At 39.6% G+C, this 23,218-nt stretch overlaps 1 protein-coding gene across 2 annotated transcripts in view; it reads left to right on the top strand.

Annotated features, from left to right (window-relative positions):
• Positions 1-23,218, top strand: part of LOC143749653 (ly6/PLAUR domain-containing protein 2-like) — a 549,686-nt gene that overhangs the window by 90,187 nt on the left and 436,281 nt on the right. Inside the window, exons 3-4 of one of the 2 annotated variants that reach the window (XM_077242077.1) lie at positions 7,462-7,572; positions 7,928-8,128. In XM_077242077.1, coding sequence (XP_077098192.1) covers positions 7,462-7,572; positions 7,928-7,995 — 179 coding nt within the window. In that variant the 3' untranslated portion in view covers positions 7,996-8,128. Of the gene's footprint in view, positions 1-7,229; positions 7,350-7,461; positions 7,573-7,927; positions 8,129-23,218 lie in introns of those variants that run through there. The other variant, XM_077242076.1, reaches the window with a different exon arrangement.

Raw genomic sequence — 23,218 nt, 5'->3', positions numbered from 1 at the left:
GGGTTTAAAGCCTAATGTGATTGGTTGTAGCGAGAACGTGCTACGATTGGTCAGCTCAATGTGGCCGTTATCTGATTGGCTTGAGTAAACGGTGGGTGGAGTCCACTTATTTGTGGATTTGTCTGCACGTCGGCTAGAAGTGTTTCAAAATCCACAAATGCGTGAGTGGATTTACAAATGCACAGGAACCGATTCACAAATGCATGAGTGGATTTACAAATGCACAGGAACCGATTCACAAATGCGTGAGTGGATTTACAAATGCACAGGAACCGATTCACAAATGCGTGAGTGGATTTACAAATGCACAGGAACCGATTCACAAATGCATGAGTGGATTTACAAATGCACAGGAACGATTCACAAATGCATGATTGGATTTACAAATGCACAGAAAGCGGTTCACAAATAAATGCCAGGCAGAGTTGTGTTTGTGGCATAAAACACATTTGTAAATATATATTTTTATTTGCAAATCTCATTTTATTTATTTGTGAGTTTTATAATTTTTTGTGAAACTCTTTACAATTATTTGTGGATCTTAATCTGTTTTAATTTGCCAATTTGACATATTTTTGTGAATCTCTTTATATTTATTTTTGGATCATAATCTATTTATTTGGAATAATGCAACAATTCTACCCCCATAGATGACAGACAGTTGTGATGATCTGATAAATGTCCATGGCAACTGATGAGTGGCGGGAAAATCAAACAAAGGAGGATGTGATAAAAGAAAACAAACTGAAAGTCCATAAAAGTGAAACTAAAGATGATTAATTACAGATAACTGTGACTGTAAGTATGGCAGTATAGCTGATTTTAACCAAGCGGCAACATTCTAATCTGAAAAATGAAGCCTACCCGGAAGTGCGAAAAACTGCAATACATCGAAAATCCGCTAGGGGCAGGTCCCAAAAGGGAGCAAATGTCCATAGACCCCATGTTAAAATGTTCGTTTTCACAGCATAAATCCATGTTTTTAAAAGTTGGGCCCATGGACTTTTATTGTATTTTTCGATAGGTTCCGAGTGCCTGACAACTGTGAGGGGGGTGAATTTTTTTCGAACTCGTTAGTTTAGATCGTATTTAGATATAAAATGAATGACAAATAAGGGCGTGGTTAACTTTGATTGACAGCTTGATTGACAGCTGATAACGGACTGCGCCGAGTGGAATTCCTGAAATTTGACGTCTCGGCCATGATCTGACACAACACATCATACCACCTCTGTATCCTTTTTCTGAACATTTGTATTGAAATATCGTACATAAAATGGGTTGCTCTGCTATAAACTGCACTAACCAACACTGGAGGAGTACTTCGCTCCATTTTTTCCAGTAAGTGACATTCCACTACTATTTCACATACTTAGCACTATTTAGCATCAATGTTTGTGGGCAGTTACACTGCAACAGTTAGCATTAAATCGCCTCAGATAAGTTAGCGTCCGAGGTACTTTACCTATGGTTATAACTGACGTTTGAAACACTGTGAATGCGTCTGCCAAATGAATAAATGTAACATAAGAATAGACTGATATGTCCCACACGGGAGTAACTTAGCTTAACATAACTTGTTAACTGTTCAAATGAGTTTACCCGGATAGTACCTTGCAGGATACATAACTATAAGGTGTCTGAACATGCCTTTAAGAGACATACATGAACTTCATGTTACAACCACAACTTACCAGCAAATTCAGATGGGTTGTACTCTCCAGCAGCTTTTCAGTGAATGTAGTAGCTTACAGTATAACGTTACAGATAGCTGAGGCTGCTTGGCTGAAGAGGCGTGTCCACCGGCCGGCTCAGTCTCACACAAAGCCCACCCTTTTACCCATATATGGATTGGCCAGAAGGTGGGCGGGATTAGGATTTCCCAAGATTTTTAAAGATGGCGCCGCCCATACCCCCCATAAACGGCCTCAAAACCGTTATACAGAAAAACTATGGGTGATGTCACAGACGCTTTGTCCATTTTTTTTACAGTCTTTGATTTTAACCCTGATTGTATCGAAACAGCCGTTGTCATGACATAATCTCTGCGTCGCGTCTCTCACTCGGTCTGCAACTCAAGCAAACCTAGAATTTGTGAAATAGCGGAACAAACAACAATGGCAAATGTAATTGCAAAAAGAAAAGTCGAAACTATGTTTTTGGTCTGTAGAGTAATTATTTCGTACACAGATATACAAACCTTAAAGTTATTCAAGAAAATCACCTCAGGAATTTTCCCTCAGGACAGAAGACAAAATGACAGTTACCAGTCCAGTTTATTCCAGTTTGGAAAACCACCAGCAGTTGGTTACTACCCAGATGTGTAGTTTATGAGGAGGTACATCATTTCTACTGAAATTTAACCCAGCAGTGGGTTAAACAAAACTTGAAAATAACCCAAAAAATGACCCAGCAGTCTGGGTAAAAAAATAACCCAGCACATGTTTTATGATGCTGTTAATGTACTTGCCGTTAAATACTATTATTTGATTTAGACTGTTTCATTTCCATTCACTTCCTAAATTACCAATATATATATATATATATATATATATATATATATATATATATATATATATATATATATATATATATATATAATTCAATAATTTATATAGCCTAAATAAAATATCTAAATTACATTTGCTTAAAATGGAAATAACCCATACTGAGCTAAAATTAGCCCAGCGTTAAGTCGGTGTGAGCAGAATTTGTGTTAAATTGTGCAACCCAACCGTGCTGGGTTAAAATGTTTAACTTAACTTGCTGGGTTACTTTAACCCAGCATTTGTTATGTCCAATATTTACCCAGCTAGTGCTGGGTTGCCAAATGGATTGTTTTTAACCCAGCTATTTTTGGAGTGTAGGATCTGTAGAATGGGTTTGCCAAAAAAAAGGATTTCTTGTTACAGTATAATTGATTTATCTCAAACAATAACCTCAATGTTAGTGAGACAATATTTGAGGTATGTTAACAAAGAGCAGCATGGATTACTAGGAATAAGTAATGATTGTTTAATCATCAAAATGCTTCTGGAGAAGTACTGGGAGGGAGACAAAGCTCTTTTCCACAGAAATTAAATGAGACCCAATCTGTTTAAGTGTCCGATTACCTTTTCTTAGTAACTGTCTTAGTTCCTTGGGGACGTCACAAAGAGTCCTAAACCCACCCCTTTCTGAACAGACATAAAAGAAACCGGAGCATTACTTCTGTATAGTTATTCAGTTTCTGACACAAGATGAATATGCAGGTCTCCGTCATTCTTCTTTTCATTTCTCTCACTGAAGGTATAGAAAACAGCAAGTATTGAAATGTATTATTTGCTAATCATACTGTAGAGTGCTAACCAGGCACGTGCACACATAGACATCAAAAGGGGCTTGAGCACCTGCCCTTTTTATTCCTGAAGAGAAAGTTCCCTTTTTTCTGGGGTGCTTTTTTATTTATTTTTGAAAAATAATATATATTCCTGTTTGCGCACAGCTTCCCTGTCAAACAAACATATTTACTGAATAGTGTATCTAAATATCAGTTCTGAAGCGTTCGCTCGCTCTCTCTTTCTCTCCCCCCTGCGTCTCTGCGCAGAGGCGCACATCACACAAACACACACACCTGCAGGAAGCATCGGCCCCTCCCAGCAGTGTTTTTCTTGGCTTGTGTTGAGGTGAGTGGCGATGAACAAAAGATTAAACTACCAGTGCCTCGAATTTACTGCTGATTAGCCATAGACAAATATAGTTAACCTGTGTCTTGCTAGCATGCATGCCTCATGAGCTACTAGCTAATGTAATAAGTTAGCTCCAGCAGTTTAGCTAAGGCAAATATATCATGGCCATACAGTGCTACTGTACTAAATGGGGACCCTACAGGTGAATACAGTGTGTGTGTCTAATAACATCACAATCGATAAACTGATATGCAAATTAGGCGTCAACTAGTTCAAATGCGCACATTTGCATCTAATTGACAGGACAATGCAGGTAAATAGGAATAAACAAAATAACTAAAGCATATCACCACAGAACGTCCCCAGTTAATGACTTACATACATCAAGAGTCTTTCTCCCCAAAATTTAGAAATCTAATGTTATGATGGTGAGGAAGGAGAACCCAGGCGCAGACAGAGTACACTAAACACACGATTTATTGACGACAAAAAGGGGAAAATAATGCCCACGATGGGGTAAAACAAGACAAGGCAGAGGATGACTAACTAGACTATGATTTAGACAGATAACTAGATGCTAACTAACAGCAAATACACGAACAGGATCTTCACAGGACTCATAACTAAGACAAGATACTCACAGGTAATATATTTTCAATGACTCACACGTAACTAAACAAATACAGGCAGGATGCACAGAGTGTAACACCACAGCAGGTTTCACAATGAACCGACACAGGACAGCAAACACAAGGGGATGATAAAGGGAGACACTAATGACAAGGACAGGTGAAGCTGACTAGACAATAATGACAAGACGAGGATAACAAGGGGGCGGGGTTAAGTAACGAGACAACACAAGCACATGGCCCAAACAAAAGGCCATGTGCTTGCACACAAAACATGGGTCTCTCATGATCCTGCCACAAGACCAGGGAAAATCAAGGACATGATGGCAGAATCATGACAGAACCCCCACCTTAAGGAGCGGCTTCCAGACGCTCCTCAAGGAGACATCAAACACGGGACAAGACTGACTGAGACAAAGACATGAAACAACAAAACATTACAAATAATAACAAAGGCATACAAGAAAAGACAATAACTGGGTTAGGGTGAAACATCATAAACAATAAACAAGGCAGGGGAGGTGGAGTAAACACAAAGTTCTTAGGGGGCAGTCCAGGGGGAATAGGTGGACTAGTGGTCTTGGGTTGACTAGGTGAAGATCTGGGGCGGGGAGTCCGGGGAGAACTGGACGAGCACACACGAGGAACAGTCCGAAGTGAGGTGGAGACAGGGGGTACACCGAGAGGTAGAACAGGAATCCGGACGGGGGAAACAGTAGAAGGCATAACAGGACTCATGACAGGGGAAATAGTCGACCGTGGAGGCGACACTGGGACTGAGCTCAAAGAAGATGCCTGGGATCCCATGCTCCACATCTCCGAATCTGGTACGGCGCTCTCGGCAGCTGACTGGGGTACGGCGCTCTCATCAACAGTGGGCATAAGACTGGGGGACACAACAGGACTGGACGGACCTTCTAGGATCTTTGCAAGACAAGACAAATAATCAGAAAGGTTCTTAGCAATGACGACCGGAATCTCCTGACGAGCAGAAACTGCTTGCAGAACCTACTTAGCGGCTAGATCGGCCGCAACTCTCTCAGCAGGTAAATGGACAGCGCTAGCAGTAGAGGGCTCTGGGACAGCGCTTGCAGTAGAGGGCTCGGGGACAGCGCTTGCAGCAGAGGGCTCGGGGACAGCGCTTGCAGCAGAGGGCTCGGGGACAGCGCTTGCAGCAGAGGGCTCGGGGACAGCGCTTGCAGCAGAGGGCTCGGGGACAGCGCTTGCAGCAGCGGGTTCTGGACCAAGCAGAAACAAATGACGGGAGGCTCCCTTCCTCCTCTTCTTCCTAGGTCGCGGTGCAGACGCCGTTGGTGGACTGGTGAGTGGTTGGGGAACCATGGTTGGATCTGTGTCTGGGGTTGGAAGATCAGTCTCTAGGAGGGCTGATTCCGTCACGGAGGACTCTGATGCTGACTCCCAAGAGATCCGTCTCCCTCGCTTGCCGAGTAGACCTTCGGGTCCGGATGATGTCTCGGGAGTGGAAGTGGGACCAGCTTGATTCCCCTGGGAAACAACACCTAGGACACGACCCTCCGGAATCACTGGCAGCTTGACTGGTGGTGATGACAAGATGGACCCCCGGGACTCTCTCCTCGATAAACAATCCACCATATCAGCAAACGAATGGCAAACCAGCCTCTCCCGTTCAGCCAGGGGTGGAGGAGAGTTGAGACCCGCAATGAGGTAGCGGTTTAGGAGGACATCTGGCAGGAAAAACCTCCTCTCGTTGGCGACCCGGGAATACTCCCTCAATGATAGCTCTCCCTGGGAGGGAATCGGGAGTTTGCCCCTCTTAGAGTCAGCGATGGACCTGTGCCACCAATCCTTAAGATCATCAGGGTTATGCTTGACATAAGAGGACGTAATGTCTGCTGGGTTCGGTCTTGGTCGGTTCATTCTGTTATGATGGTGAGGAAGGAGAACCCAGGCGTAGACAGAGTACACTAAACACACGATTTATTGACGACAAAAAGGGGAAAATAATGCCCACGATGGGGTAAAACAAGACAAGGCAGAGGATGACTAACTAGACTATGATTTAGACAGATGACTAGACGCTATCTAACAGCAAATACACGAACAGGATCTTCACAGGACTCATAACTAAGACAAGATACTCACAGGTAATATATTTTCAATGACTCACACGTAACTAACACAAACACAGGCAGGATGCACAGAGTGTAACACCACAGCAGGTTTCACAATGAACTGACACAGGACAGCAAACACAAGGGGATGATAAAGGGAGACACTAATGACAAGGACAGGTGAAGCTGACTAGACAATAATGACAAGACGAGGATAACAAGGGGGCAGGGTTAAGTAACGAGACAACACAAGCACATGGCCCAAACAAAAGGCCATGTGCTTGCACACAAAACATGGGTCTGTCATGATCCTGCCACAAGACCAGGGAAAATCAAGGACATGATGGCAGAATCATGACATCTAAATTGGTGAATTTAGAAGAAATCTACAGATGCAAACAGATGGAGGATAGTAGGTTTAAAACAAACTCAATCTAAATGTGGATTTTGAAGGTTTTATTTGATGATGATGATGATTATACAGTCCTCCCTCAAAATGTGAAACTAAGTCCATGTCACCATCAGTTATTGTGTATGTGTGTGTGTACATGCATAGCAATAATAATATTTATGTATTTGATTAAAACATTCAGGCAATTCAGTATTCTGATGCTTGGTTGTGTGAAGCTAAAAAGTTTGAGGAAGATAAAATTAATTAACTTTTTAAATTAATTTTCTAAAAAGGAAGTCAGAGTTGTGTTAATATATATACTTTTTTGTTTAAAAAAAGTTAAAAAATACGTAATAATGAGAAGTGCCCTTTTTTCACTTGAGCCCCTGCCCCTCAAAATGCCTGTGCACGTCCCTGGTGCTAACTCAATGTCTCTCTCTGTCTGAAGGTTATTCTCTCAAGTGTTACTACTGCACATCTGTGACGGGAGCTTCCTGTAAAGTTAAAGAGGAGATATGTGACGCTGGAGTTTCTCAATGTTCAAGCATTAAGGTTGAATCATCCATCAGTAAGTCCAGTATAATGTGGGAATCTGCTGAATAAGTGATACCGCTGGAGAGAAAGTATACTTGGAATTATTTTATTATCTTATTATATGGACATTTATATATTCTTTACAGGTTCCGGCATAAATAAAGGGTGCGCATCTGAATGTGTACCAGTGACTGTAACGATAGCAGGAGTGACAACGACTAAGAGCTGCTGCAACACTGATCTTTGCAATGCCGCAGGTATTGGCCTTTGTTTGATCATGCGCTAGCAGTTTGGTTTCATCCACGGTAACTTAAAATGACAAAATTATACAAACAATAATTCAATATGAACAAGTGATTGTTAATAAGCAGCACAATATCAAAAGTAGTCAAAAATAGTGTGAAGCTATAGCAACATGAAAAGGAGAAGCTTATGAATTAGTCTAGTACTTTCAGAATTTTTATTGATTTTAAAAAACTGTGAGAAATTGATCAACAATTAACATGCCATTTTCATAACTATTATTATCGTTATTATTATTATTATTATTATAATTATATGTATTAGCAATGGAGTGTTAATTAATACAAATTTCCTTCCTGTCTTGATTAGATGGCGTGTATAAGGGAAGCTTCCTCTTGCTGGTGTCTCCTCTGCTCTTCTACTTCCTGTTTCAGTGAGTCCAGCTGAACTTCAGATTCCACAGCAAAGACCATCAAACAAACTCAATATGATACACAATCTGAATAAAGATTGTTTGTTGCTCTGCTGTTCTTTGGTTTAAGGAACTGAAAATATGTACTTTTAAAAAAATTTAAACATGAATTTTCTTTGCATAAAGGAAAAGTTATTATAGAATGTAATAAAGAATTAAAGAAAAACGTTGCCTTTTTAAAAAGTGTGATGAATGTCTGTAATAAAATATTTACTTATGTGTAATAAACGTGTAATAAACTTCTCTCTCAGTGAGTGACTGGAAATTCGTTTAACTTTTTGTTCAATTAGTAAGTGTCACGGGTGGTGGTATATAAGTAGAGCACGAAGACAAAGACTGCAAGAACACAAGCCCTGTGTTCAGAATCGCCCCCTATAACTTTAAATAGGGCATTTGAAGGGACAAACATTTTTAGTGGTGTCCGAAACCTTAGTGGACATTATCGAGTGCACTCATTCAATCCCATAGTGCACCGCAGTAACTAATATACAACTGATGCGCACTCAACGGCTAGAGAGTACACTGATTTTACGCATCCGCTATGTTGAATTCGAAAACAAGGCTCCGGTGGGAAGAAACCCGGAAGTTACGGTAAACCACCAACCTAGACCTGAAGGATGTCGAAACTAATGAGCTGAAAGGGCACAGCAACTGGATAAAGGTCTAAATCACCTATACGTTGAAGGTAAGATTTAGGTTAACTACATTAGCCAAACAAGCTAGTATATATATATATATATATATATATATATATATATATATATCAGGGGCGGAGCTACGTGGTGGCCAGGGGGGGCCATGGCCACCACTGGTCAAGGCTCGGCACCCCTGCCGGCCCCCCCAACCTCACGGCCCCACCCCCAGTCTGAGGAGAGGGAAAATACATTTAATAAAAAAAAAACTCCTCCTGAACAGAAACGGTCTAAAGGAAGCTGAAATGTATGCATTATTATTTTTTTATCAAGTAATTTGTCACTTACACTACAAGCCCCATATTAGCGACATGTTGGGTCACGCCCCCATCAACAGTGCAAGACATTACATGCCTGCATTCTGACAGCGTAAATGGAAACTAGCAGCTAACCACTGGATACCACTGTAACTAACAGGTGAGTAAGTTGGTGATACTTGAAACCATAATTGAAATGATAAGATCATATAGTTGTCTTCTCACTCAGTTTAATGTGTAAGAATGTGTCGACATAGAGGAAGGGTGGCAGAGTGAGTTGAGTTGGGCTGCTGCTGTTATTTTTGCAAACTTGTATGATTATCTCTGGCTAGCGAGCTAGCGCTAGCTAGTTAGCTTAAGTAAATTCCAAAGTGTCACTTAGGGGTAAGCTACACAAGGCACGTAACTGAAGCGTTCTGTTCACGACGCGTAAAATCCATTTTAGACGAATGGTCTATTTTTTCAAACGTACGTTCCGCTATCACGTCTGGTGTAGCCTAGCTACTTCCATTGATAGTGGAAGCTAATTGTTGCAGCAGACGCAAAGCGAACGCGTTTCCACTGTTCGATCGCGCCTCTCTCTCTCTCTCTCTCTCTCTCTCTCTCTCTCTCTCTCTCTCTCTCTCTCTCTCTCTCTCTCTCTCTCTCTCTCTCTCTCTCTCTCTCTCTCACACACACACACACACACACACACACGCAAAGAGTGCCACAAGCTTCTAGACCTGGTTTGTCAGTGTGTCAGAGCTGTCTTCAGTACTGCAACCCATAAACCACCAGTGCTGTGTTATGCAGTATGCAAAATCAATATCACTATGCAGTAAACTAGTGATGTTCATTGTTTGTGATACTGTTGTAGTCTACTACTGTTTGTAGTGATACTGTTCACTTTACATTGTACATATTATTGATTTTTTTTTTCTTCTAGTTTTTCTTGCCTACCTAGTGTGTATTATGGGGCATGAGCCTGCAATTTTATTAAATGTGTGTTCTATTTAGACATACTATCTGCTCTTGTTATTAATTTGTGGTGTAATTTTTTTTCTTCTCTCTCTCTCTCTCTCTCTCTTTAAATATGTTATATTATCACAAATAAATTGAATATTGCACTTAAAATACTATGGTTTACTTAAATATATTATCACCTAAAATGTCAATTCATATTGTGTCTTTCTGTCATTTGCACTAAAACATCCCCGTCTCAAGTTAAGGTCCCTAAGCCCTCACATAATCATGACACATCGCACTCGCACTTTATCCAACACCCATCCCAATAACATGGATTATCAATAAGACATTATTAGTGTCCATAAGGAAGTTCAATCCATTGTTTATGGCCTGACGAGCCGCGGGAAAACCGCTACTCTGAGTGACGCGGTGCGTGAGTTTTAAAATAGTAGTTTTTGACAATCAAGTGCCAACCCAAATAAAAGACTGGCCCAAGCTGGCCCCCCCAGAAATAATGTCTTGGTTCCCCCCCTGATATATATATATATATATATATATATATATATATATATATATATATATTAAACACAGTTCCAATGCAGCAATTCACATAAGATTTTGATCAGACATCAATTTTAACTTAAGAAATCTACACAAAGAAATCATAATTTTACAATCCATTAAAAAGTTATGTGTTAAAGGGGTGGATTCTGGAATCCACTGCTGCTTCAATGTATATCTAATAAGTGTGTCACAGTCACCAGCTAGTCACCACCTCCTCACTACATTTACCATCATCCTCCCTGGCCCTCACCTGCATGCACTTCCCAATCACAGAGATCACTGTCATCCAGCACTATATAACTCTTCCCACTGCAGTTCACCAGTGTTTGGTCTCGTCATTCCCTCAAAAAACACTTACCTGCACAATATCTGCGCTATACCTGTACGATACCTGCACTATACCTGCACTATACCTGCACGATACCTGCACGATACCTGCGCTATACCTGCACGATACCTGCGCTATACCTGCACGATACCTGCGCTACACCTGCACAATACCTGCACGATACCTGCACAATACCTGCACGATACCTGCACTATACCTGCACGATACCTGCGCTACACCTGCACAATACCTGCGATATACCTGCACGATACCTGCACTATACCTGCACGATACCTGCGCTATACCTGCACGATACCTGCACGATACCTGCGCTACACCTGCACAATACCTCCACGATACCTGCACTATACCTGCACGATACCTGCGCTACACCTGCACAAAACCTGCGATATACCTGCACAATACCTGCACTATACCTGCGCTATACCTGCATGATACCTGCGCTATACCTGCACTATACCTGCACGATACCTGCGCTATACCTGCACGATACCTGCACGATACCTGCACTATACCTGCACGATACCTGCACGATACCTGCACGATACCTGCACTATACCTGCACGATACCTGCACGATACCTGCATGATACCTGCGCTATACCTGCACGATACCTGCACGATACCTGCACAATACCTGCACGAATTATTTCGTACACAGATATAAGTGCAGCAGATTAAGATGTCTCAAGAGAATCGTTCAAATTGGTATAGAAGCATGAAATTTGGCACAGATACTCTCCAAGGGTCATTTTTTTGGAAAAGGCGTTGGCCACCCAAAAATTCAACATGGCGGCCATTTTTTCAAGATGGGTGCTTTTTCTGTCAAATGCTCATTATGTCAATCGTTCAAACAGTGATGTAGGCATAACATTTTGTGAAAATATCTCTTCAGAATGTTTTTTTGGAAAACAGTGCTTGTCCCTCAAAAATTCAAGATGGCAACCATTTTTCAAGATGGCCGCCATTTTTCTCGAATCCTTACATCTTTTTTCCAGATGGTGATGCCATCATGAAATTTGGTACAAATATTTTTCAAGGAACATTATCATGGAAAAAGGTGTGTGCCACTCCAAAATTCAAGATGGCCACCATTTTCAAGATGGCCACCATTTCTGTCAGAGCTCAATTTAATGTGTTAAATGGCACTGGATGACTGATCGGGCTAGGTGTAGGTGACCCAAACCTAGCAGAGATGGGGGACTCGAGTCACATGACTTGACTCGAGTCTGACTCGAGTCGCAAATTTAAGGACTAAATTAAGAAAATGACTTGACTTGACTTTGACTTGAGATCCAATGACTCGAGAATTGAATTGACTTGAACTGTATGACTCGAAAATGACTTCATATACATTTTTATATAAATCATCGCAACTTCAATTGATGAACAAAATGAAAGCAACGGAACCATTGACACCAGTCATCAGATTCTGCGCGATTGCGTGACGCTGCACAGAAAAAGCATACACCTCAGTGAGTGCGCTAAATACAAAAACATCTCCAGCATCGTTTCTTTTTGGATATAAACACTAGAAATTGTGCAAAACAGCATGCCTCTTTATACAATATTATGTCAAATTATAATTAATGGTGGCATATGTTTTGTATAACGTGCATAAATTCACACAGACATTTGCCACAGTTTCAAATCATGCTTTAAAGCCAAATATGTCGCTCTTTCCAATGACGAAAAACAGCATAGAAAACTGTTAATGATGTATTGTCGTGTTTTATGTTTCTCTTGAAGCAGGGTCATATGTTAGGCCTATCAGGGAGTTGGGGGGCAAAATGCGAGTGGAAGCACCCAAAATTCAAGATGGGGAAAAAATGTCCTTAGTATGAGTTATTTTTATATTTATAACATATGTTATTAAAAAAGATTTCCAGAATATTAGCGCAATTGCAAATGTGATAATGATTTTATACAACAGTTCAGTAAACAAAAAAGTGAATATTGTGGTGTGACATTTTAGACGTAATATTGTAAATATTCTCTGCTTTTGGTCTATTTCTCCAATGACAGTAGTTCCAAACAAGCCACAGAAAAAGAGTTGTACGTATATGGAAGTAAAATAATGCCAAATGTTTTTGAAACAAAAAGCCAGTTGAATTGTACTACTTGAAAAAAATATGCATTGCATTAACCCTGCTTGTATTTTAATGCATTGTATTTTTAGGGCTTGCATTTTTATGGGCTGAAATTTAGCATGGTTGAATATTTAAGCTGTGAATATTTTAAATTCAAAACATTTCAAACACATTTTCATTAGTAAATTAAACAACCAATAGTAACTCAAATGTAACTCAAATGTACTCAAACTCAAACTCAAATGTAACATTGGGTCTGTATACATCCGCATCGGGGGAATTACATTATAACCTCATTCACAGTAGAGATGCATGTAGGCTACACAGGAAAAGTAATCGTGAAGACACTGAATTTCACATAAAACATAATAATCACAGATACACTTACATTTTTGTAAATGAGTTTTTATGAATGAATGGCTTGCTCTAACTGTTGCTCTGGTCTTCGACAACAACACGCGCTTGCACCCCCTGCTGGTGAGGTCGACTAACAGCAGATGGAGATTATGCTCGGTAATCTACTGCTTTTCCTGCAGTTCCTGGATGTCAAAATCAGAATCAGAAAGAAAGAGCTTTATTGCCAAGTGTGCTTGCACACACACAAGGAATTTGTTTTGGTACTGAGGCTTCCAGTGGACATATACAAATAAAAATAGAACAAGAAACATAATACTACAAATTATAAGAATAAAAAATAAAAATATATGAGAATAAAAGTATCACAGTTGGGTTTAGTCAGAATAGACATTTTCAGATTATGAACATATTAACAGTGTTTTGAATATTATAAATTAATAAATCTACATATAAGTATCTCCTGAGTTGTAGGATATTGCACTAAACAGTGGGAGTATTGCACCTAAAGGCATATGCCTTGGGAGATATGTTAACTGTTCAGAAGGGAAATGGCCTGTGGGAAGAATCTGTTCCTGTGCCGAGATGTTCTTGTGGCCAGTGATCTGAGTCTCCGTCTTGACGGTAACAGTTCAAACAGGTGGTGTCCAGGGTGAGTGAAGTCTGTGATGATTTTACCTGCTCTCTTCCTCACTCTGGGAGAGTTAAGGTCCTGGAGGTTTGGCAGGGGGGCACCACTGATCCTCTCCGCAGTCCGGACTGTCCGTTGTAGTCTCCTGATGTCTGATTTGGTAGCTGAACCAAACCAGACAGTGATGGATGTGCATAAAACAGACTCAATGACGGCTGAGTAGAACTGAATCATCAGCTCCTGTGGCAAGTTGAACATCCTCAGCTGGCGAAGGAAGTACAGTCTCTGCTGGGCTTTTTTTACAATGGAGTCAATGTGATTGTCCCACTTCAGGTCCTGAGAGATGGTAGTGCCCAGGAACCTGAATGACTCCACTGCTTCCACAGTGCTGTTCATGATGGTGAGTGGGTGGAGTGCTGGGCTGTTCCTCCTGAAGTCCACGATCATCTCCACTGTTTTGAGCGTGTTAAGCTCAAGGTTGTTATAACTGCACCAGACAGCCAGCTGTTCAACCTCAAGTCTGTAAGCAGACTCGTCACCGTTTCGGATGAGACCGATGACAGTTTGGTTGAAAGGCTTGGTATATAAGGGAGAATGAGACAAGACCTCGGGAGCATATCTTCTACAGAGAACGTTAGGCTTTATTTGTTGGAAAATAAAGTCTGTTATTTCTGAAATCCAAGATCTCTGAAGTTATTTCTACAAAGACTGAAAACCACTTCATTTGGCACCCCAGATGAGACTTGGGTTTTGAAGCTTAAGGAACCACGAAAGGCGACACTGTTGACCGACACAGACAACAGTGGCCACTGTATTTTGAGGTGAGCAGATTTTTGCTTTTGAAAAAGTGTGTGTTGTCACCAGTGAGTCAGATTGGTAAGACCCTTTAAAATGCTTCTCCAAGTTTAAAGAACTAAAAATTTAAAAGAGGATCTTTGATTCTAGAAATAAGTGTCTATTGTTGTTGACGATATCAAGTAATGTGTAATAGCGCATTGGAGCTCCCGTTAGTGTTTGCCAGTGTTTATAAAAAAAGGAAAGTGAAAAGTGAAAATGACACGTGATGGCCAAGTATGGAAACCCATACTTGGAATTTGACCTCTGCATTTAACCCATCCAAGTAAGTGCACACACATTAGTGAGTAGTGAACACACACACACACACACACACACACACACACACACACTGCAAACGTGGATACACACACCCGGAGCAGTGGGCAATTGGGGGTTAGGTGCCTTGCTCAAGGACACCTCAGTCATATTCCTGCCGGTACTGGAATCGAACCAGCAACCTTTGGGTCACCAGTCCAACTCTGTTACCATTAGGCCATGACTGCCCCAACAGTCTATAATCTGTATATAATCTGATGGAGATTGTATGAATATTGGTACTGCTGATGTGCCGCTAAAGGTTTTGTCGTATGTACGTAAGGATTTATGTTTACTTGTTAAGGATAACAAGTTTTATGATAAGGTTATCATTACTGATAAGGCTATCAGAATTTATGTTTACTGTTAAGGATGACAGTTATTGTTTTTTCTTGTCAAGAGGGCCTTGAGGATGACAAGTGTAATGATAAGGATATCATTAGTGATTAAGGTTAATCATTTTCTGCTCGTTAAGGATAACGATACTGATAAGGTTATCAGGTATTTTATCTGCGTTTCTTATTAAGGATAATAAGATAGCATGCGCACAGATAAGTTTAGCGTATGGTTACCGCATTGTTATAGGCATGACAATGGACTGCTCAGATAAGCTATGTAGTATATGACTCTGTTGTGTCGGAGGAAGTGAATCGCAGAGGTCTTATAGTTTAAAGTTATTGTATTGTCACTGTGTTGTGTGAGTAGAGGGTGTGTCTCTGGGATCCTGTCTGCTTGACTGTGACTGTGGTTAAAAATAGGGGGCAAGGAATGTGTGTATGAGCTTGAGGAACACGTATAAATTATGGGTAGTAAAAATAAAAGAAATAGTAAAAGAAAACAATTGTTTCAAGATTTTAATCTTGCAGATTATTGTAGTATGAAATAAGTTAAAGTATAAAATATATATTTAATTAATAAATATAATGATATATATTAACAGATAAAGATAAATAAAAATGCACGTGCTTAATATATTATATCTTATATCTGAAGACATCTAAAATTTGTATCTCATTATCCCTGAAGACAAAGTGAGAAAAAATGATTCCATTGTAGATAATTAAGTTTGTTCTAAGGAAAAATAACTTGTGCAGTGTGCTAAAAGTGAACAAGATTGGGTGACCAAGTTTCAACAGTCATAAATAATTTACAGCAATCTTAGAACTGTAGTAAATGGGAATTGTTGGGAATGTGTGAGGAAAATTGTATTCACCATGCAAGATTATTTTGAGCACAGCATGCAAATATAGAAGAAAGATTGAAGGGTTACACTTTATTTCGATAGTCACTTTAGACATTCTACTAACTATAAGTAACTTTTCAACTACAAGTCAACTAACTGTAATTAGAGTATTAGTAGGCTGTAATAGACTGTCAGTAGACTGTCAGGTTATGGTTAGGTGTTAGGGTTCGGGTTAGGAGAACAAGTTGACTTGTAGTTGCTAAGTTTCTTATAGTCAGTAGAATATCTTTTGGGGGACCAACAAAATAAAGTGTTAGCAGATATTAAGCAGACAGTCTACTAATACTCTAATGACAGTTAGTTGACATGTAGCTGCAAAGTTACTTATAGTTAGTAGAATGTCTAAAGTGGACTATCGAAATAAAGTGTTACCGATTGAAGTCTGATTTTATGATAGGAAAATGATTTAATTGTATCAGAAAATCAAACGTTAGATTATTGCTGATATTGCAATGAAGAAATAACTTGCTTTTTCCTGCAACGAAGAACTTGCTTTACTAAAGATAGAATGGGAGAACTGCTGTTGTCAACCAGTGATTATTATATAGTATAAAAGAACTAGGAAAAAGATGGTTAAATAATGGAATTTTGATAAAAAAACTAATAGCTCAGTAACAAATATTTATAAAGATTAATTTGATCTATGCAGCTCTCTGAGTGTTCAAGTTTCAGATGGCTTCAGTTTCTAACCGGCCCGCAAAACAGTTTGATGCGGCCCGCGAGTCAAATCCTCCCAAAAAAAAAAAAGAACTTCAGAACCAAAAATCTCAGCAATTACTTTTCCTGTGACAGAAAACGAAAAAAATGCAAAATGGCAAGCAGGGCGAGGCCAGTAGCGCGAGTGTTAATGAGTCACCTGCGCACCGGTTTCAAGTTTCTCACGGATGAGCTTCCTGGGCGCACACGCCGCACCAGTTTCAAGTTTCTCACCGCGCCCCGCACCGGTTTCAAGTTTCTCACTGATCAGCTTCGGGGCGCATAAAAGGATCGGAATGAAGACAGCGGAGGACCAGGCATGGACTTTACTTTATGTGTGTGTGGTCGTCGTCCACGAGGAGCTACTGCTTTTACTTTCGTTTTGTCATTTGTGTATTAATGTATTAAAGTGGTTTAAACGTTTGCCGGTTACCGCCTCCTTCTTCCCTGAAATAACTAACCACGTTACATTTAATATAATAGATAATATACAATATTATAAAATAACATAATATATTATAAAATAACATAAGAGAGTCAAGTTTCCGGGTGGTCGCTTCCGACTGTGTCTGGGTCACAGTCAGAATGAACGCAACAGAAATGTAGCGGTTGTCATCGCTGATATGCATCATGGCGACTGTCAAAAAAAGAAAGATAGATTCAGAATGTCGCGCTTTTCAAGAAAAATGGACAAATGATTTTTTTTTTTTGAAGAGAAAGGCAAGTGGAATGAGTGGCCGACAGCAAGTGGAATGAGTGGCCGACTAAAGAGGAATGAGTCTGTGCTGATTTAGTGGAAAGAGTTGAGCCCAAGCTGTGGAAAGAGTATTATTGTGTGACTGTTTTTGTGCTGTACCGAGGCTATGGTGAATGGCCTGCCTGCGCACCTTTTGTTTTGTTTATAGTTTTGAGTTTCTAATAAAACGTACGAGTCCCAGTCACGCCGACCCTGTCTTCTTCCTTCCAAACACTGAACCTCATTACAATGGCCCTTAAAGAATGTTAAAAAATTGTAAATGGCCCAAGATAGGAAAAAGGTTCCCCACCCCTGCCTTTGAGTGACAGGCTGACGACACATGCAGAGCGACAGCCATGAAAATTCAACAGACTGTTAATCTAAAAACAGAGAAACTGACTGACATCCTTCCCTTACGGGCAACACAGGTGTGGCAACGCCGATGATCACTCTGTAGAGACTGCTTCAAATTTAGTTAATTATTATATTAACTTTATTCATTCTGATTATTCACTGGTCTCATAAGCAATTCTTTATATTCTCTCCTAAACTAACCCTCTCTGCTTCTCCAGTAGGTTCAAGTCCAGCCCTATAAAAAAGAAAGAATACACTGAAAGACACAACTGGGTGGTCAACTCACTAAATAGTTCAAACTGAGGCTGGATTTGGTATAGTGAGGATTAAATGAAACAATTATAGGGCTTAAAAGCATGAGAACAATTATTCTGTAACAAAGAAAAAGATAGACACAAAATGTCAAAGATTATTATTATTGTTGGCAAAACAATGATACTGGTCACTCCATTTTGTTTTGATAATATTTTAGAGATGAAGAGTTTGGTTCCAAAACGCGATTAACGCCATTTTAAAAAAAAATTAGTTACCGCAAAAATCAGTATTGTATCTGGTTGGCATTGAAAAGTCAATGTTTAATTTTAAGTAAAATGCGATATCCGCCGTGTTATTCTGTCATGTTTTCTCCCTTTCTTTCCAAACCGCGACAAACGCCAGTCTCCCTTCTCTGCAGAATGCGATATATCCGCTCTCAACCAATCACAACGCACCATTCCACGCAATGTAAACAGTAACGGCAGCGCCTTAAATACACCCAGCTTCCTAGTTTTTCTTATCTATTTTGTACTTTTCGATCAACAAACAAACAAAAAAATGAATAATTTTGACGGCACTGATGAACCTGTGGTTGTTTCTGCGGTGGGTAAGAAACGTAAGGCATTGAAATCGAATCATTTACGTGAGGAGATTAAGAAGATGAGGCACTCGGGAGGAAGAAAAATGTTTTCAATCTTCTTTACAGTTCTTAATAAAAATATTATACTAATAAACTTACGTTGTTGTGAAGCACACTTCACTTCTGTGCTTCTCTGAGAAAATGGAACAACTGGTGTATGCTGGAACTAGACTATCCCACTCTTTTGCTGCAAGCCCACAGATACCAACCAAAAAACAGCAGGCCCTGCAACCACCAAAGCCTGCGGGCCCAGCTCACCCTCCTCCTCCTCCTGTGAGAGCTCTTTGGCCTCTGCCACAGCGCCCAAACCCTCCTCCAGCGGCTCGAGGTGAACCAAAAACAACTGATACCAGCTCTCAGTGATATGTGTTGGGTCCCCGCTATGAAAACAATAACTTTGTCAAATGTTTACAGAAAAAGCGGGAACCCAGTGTGCCTGTATCTTTCTCTATTGCTGTTTGATTACATGATAGAAAGTCTAAGGCCTTCAAAAGCCGTACAGCAAACCCATCTAATCTGGTGCCTATTACACGACATACTAAGATTGCTGTGGGGACAAAAAGCAAAACTGTTAAGTTAGCACTTTTAAACATCCGCTCACTTAAAAATAAATCACTTCTAGTCAATGACTTAATAACCACATACAACCTGGATTTTATGTTTCTAAATGAAACTTGGCTAGAAGAAAGTTGCAGTGCAACAGTCCTCAATGAAACAGCCCCTCCTAACTTTACTTTTATGAGTGTCTGCAGAGCTGTCAGAAGAGGCGGAGGTTTAGCTGCTCTTTATAAAGATGTCTATCAATGTAAGCAAATATCATTTGGGAATTACCAGTCTTTCGAATATCTGGGTATTGTGTTAAAAGGTGGTCCACGCATTTTACTTATCATTGTTTACAGGCCTCCAAAATACTCTACAGCCTTTGCTGAGAACTCTACAGAACTTTTATCAACAATTTCCTCAGAGTTTGACTGTTTTACAATTGCTGGAGATTTTAACATTCACATAGATAATGCAGAAACCAATATGGCAAAAGAAATCAAAACGGTTTTAAAAACTTTTGATCTGACTCAGCATGTACATGGACCCACACATAATCGTGGACACACTCTAGATTTACTTAACAGCAAGGGCCTAAACATTTCATCGATTGTTATTAAGGATGTAGCACTGTCTGATCATTTTTGTATTTTCTTTGATATATTGATCTCTCCTGCCATTGAAGCTACATCTGTGTCTGTCAAGAAGAGATGCTTAAATGAGAACACTAGTGTACTATCTATGAAGGCTATATCTTTAACACCAAGCATATCTGCTGACTCTGTTGATTTTCTCCTTGATTCTTTTAACTCAAAAGTTAAGAGTGTAATTGATGATATTGCTCCTGTGAAAGTCAGGAAAAAGAATGGCAGACAAAAAGCACCTTGGAGAAACTCACCAGCAGTGCAAAATATGAAAAGACAATGCAGGAAAGCAGAGCGCATGACAAAACTTGTAGTCCATTATAACATCTACAAAGACAGCATCCATGCCTTCAATAAGGAACTAGGCAAAGCTAGACAGACTTTCTTCTCGAATATTATAAACAGCAATATAAACAACACACGCACTCTTTTTGCTACTGTAGAGAGACTGACAAACCCCCCAAGCCAGATTCCCAGTAAAATACTCTCAGACAGCAAGTGCAGTGAGTTTGCTTCTTTCTTCTCTGAGAAAATCAATAATATCAGAAAGGTGATCAGCTCATCCTTGAGTTGCGCTGGGGTCAGACAGATCAGACCACAACCTGAAAAAGTAGTCACTATGTCTGATTTCGAAGAAATTGATGGCAAAATTTTGGAAGAAACCGTACAGCACCTTAAAACATCAACCTGCGCCCTTGACGCACTTCCCACATATTTTTTCAAAATTGTGTTACACAGCTTAGAAGCAGATCTCCTAGAAGTGGTAAATGCCTCACTTCTCTCTGGGAGTTTTCCGAACTCCCTGAAAACTGCAGTTGTCAAGCCCCTCCTGAAAAAGAGCAATCTGGATAAGACCGTATTAAACAACTATAGACCGATCTCAAATCTTCGTTTCATAGGCAAGATCATTGAAAAAGTTGTCTTCAATCAGCTGAACAAATTCTTAAGCTCGAATGGATACTTTGACAATTTTCAATCTGGTTTCCGTCCGCATCACAGCACAGAGACAGCGCTCATAAAAATAATAAATGATATTCGCTTAAATACTGATACAGGCAAATTATCAGTGCTGGTACTACTCGACCTCAGTGCTGCATTTGACACTGTCGATCACAACATACTTCTTGACAGGCTGGAAAACTGGGTTGGGCTTTCTGGGATAGTCCTAAAATGGTTCAGGTCATACTTAGGAGGGAGAAGTTATTATGTGAGTATAGGAGACCAAAAGTCTGAATGGACATCCATGACATGCGGAGTCCCTCAAGGCTCAATTCTTGCGCCACTCCTATTCAACCTGTACATGCTCCCAATGAGCCAAATAATGAGAAATAACCAAATCGCTTACCATAGCTATGCAGACGACACACAGCTCTACTTATCCCTATCGCCTAACGATTACAGCTCCATTAACTCTCTGTTCCAATGCATTGATGAAGTAAACAATTGGATGTGCCAAAACTTTCTTCAGTTAAACAAAGACAAAACTGAAGTCATTGCGTTTGGAAACAAAGATGAAGTTCTCAAGGTGAACGCATACCTTCAGTCTAGGGGTCAAACAACTAAAAATCAAGTCAGGAATCTTGGTGTGTCTCTAGAGTCAGACCTTAGTTTCAGTAGTTATGTCAAAGCAATAACTAAATCAGCATACTATCACCTGAAAAATATTGCAAGAATTAGATGCTTTGTTTCCAGTCAAGACTTAGAAAAACTTGTGCATGCTTTCATCACCAGTAGGGTGGATTATTGTAATGGACTCCTCACTGGCCTTCCTAAAAAGACCATAAGACAGTTGCAGCTCATACAGAACGCTGCTGCTAGGATTCTGAGCAGAACCAGAAAATATGAACACATCACACCAGTCCTCATGTCTTTACACTGGCTGCCAGTTACATATAGGATTGATTTTAAAGTATTATTACTAGTATATAAATCATTCAATGGCCTAGGACCTCAATACATTGCAGATATGCTCAGTGAATATAAACCCAACAGATCACTCAGATCATTAGGATCACATCAGCTAGAAATACCAAGGGTTCACTCTAAGCATGGCGAGTCTGCTTTTAGCTACTATGCCAGCCGCAGCTGGAACCAGCTTCCAGAAGAGATTAGATGTGCTCCTACAGTAGTCACATTCAAATCCAGACTCAAAACACATCTGTTTAGCTGTGCATTTACTGAATGAGCACTGTGCCACCGCTCGTCCGACTGTTCGTACTGTATTTTATTTTATGTTTAATTATTCTGATTTCATTTGATTATTTCTGTATTTTATCTTTTATTCTAAACTGTTCTAATTACTCTGATTTCTTTTGATTATTTTAATTTATTTTATGTAAAGCACTTTGAATTACCATTGTGTATGAAATGTGCTATATAAATAAACTTGCCTTGCCTTGCCTATATTATAAAAACTTTATATATTGATTCAATGGATTAATTGCATTTTTTTATGAATTTATTGCATTTCGGGGAAAAAAATAATCAGTTTTTATAATAAATCTTTGAAAATCAAAACCTGGATTTTTTTATTTTTATTATTATTATTATTACCTACAAATGCTATGTGAAAGTTTGAAACAGAAAATAGTGGTTTTCATCTTTCCACTTTCTTGGTAAAGAAAACACATTTTTACTCAAATTAATCTAAATGGATTTAATGCGTTTTGGAACCAAACTCTTCAGATATAGATTGCAGGAAAAATTACTCCAAAAGTCCAAAATTATGAAACGCAAATGCTGTCAAAACTGGGATAATAAGATGGAAATGTTGTTGGCCATGGATCCAAAATTATGCAGAGATCTCCAATTTCTTCTTAAAGCAGCTCATGAGCAAAAAGCAAAAGAATAGGAAAAATCAGAACAACAAATGAAAAAATGCATTTGAAAAATTACAACTGACAGGCCTATTATTCTAAAATACTTAGTCTATTAGAATTTGTAAAAAGAAAAAGGATTATAACAATGGTGTTGGACTAAACCTTATGATCATTGACACTTGTCAATAGTGTTTGACATAGTTGTGTTGACCTGATCAGACCTTGTGG

Source organism: Siphateles boraxobius, unplaced genomic scaffold, assembly GCF_051911475.1.
Source record: "Siphateles boraxobius isolate OS27281-9 unplaced genomic scaffold, OSU_SipBor_1 25, whole genome shotgun sequence".
Classification (NCBI taxonomy): Eukaryota; Metazoa; Chordata; class Actinopteri; order Cypriniformes; family Leuciscidae; genus Siphateles; species Siphateles boraxobius.
The sequence above is the reverse complement of the archived record's forward strand: the minus strand, read 5'-3'. Positions and strand labels throughout refer to the sequence as shown.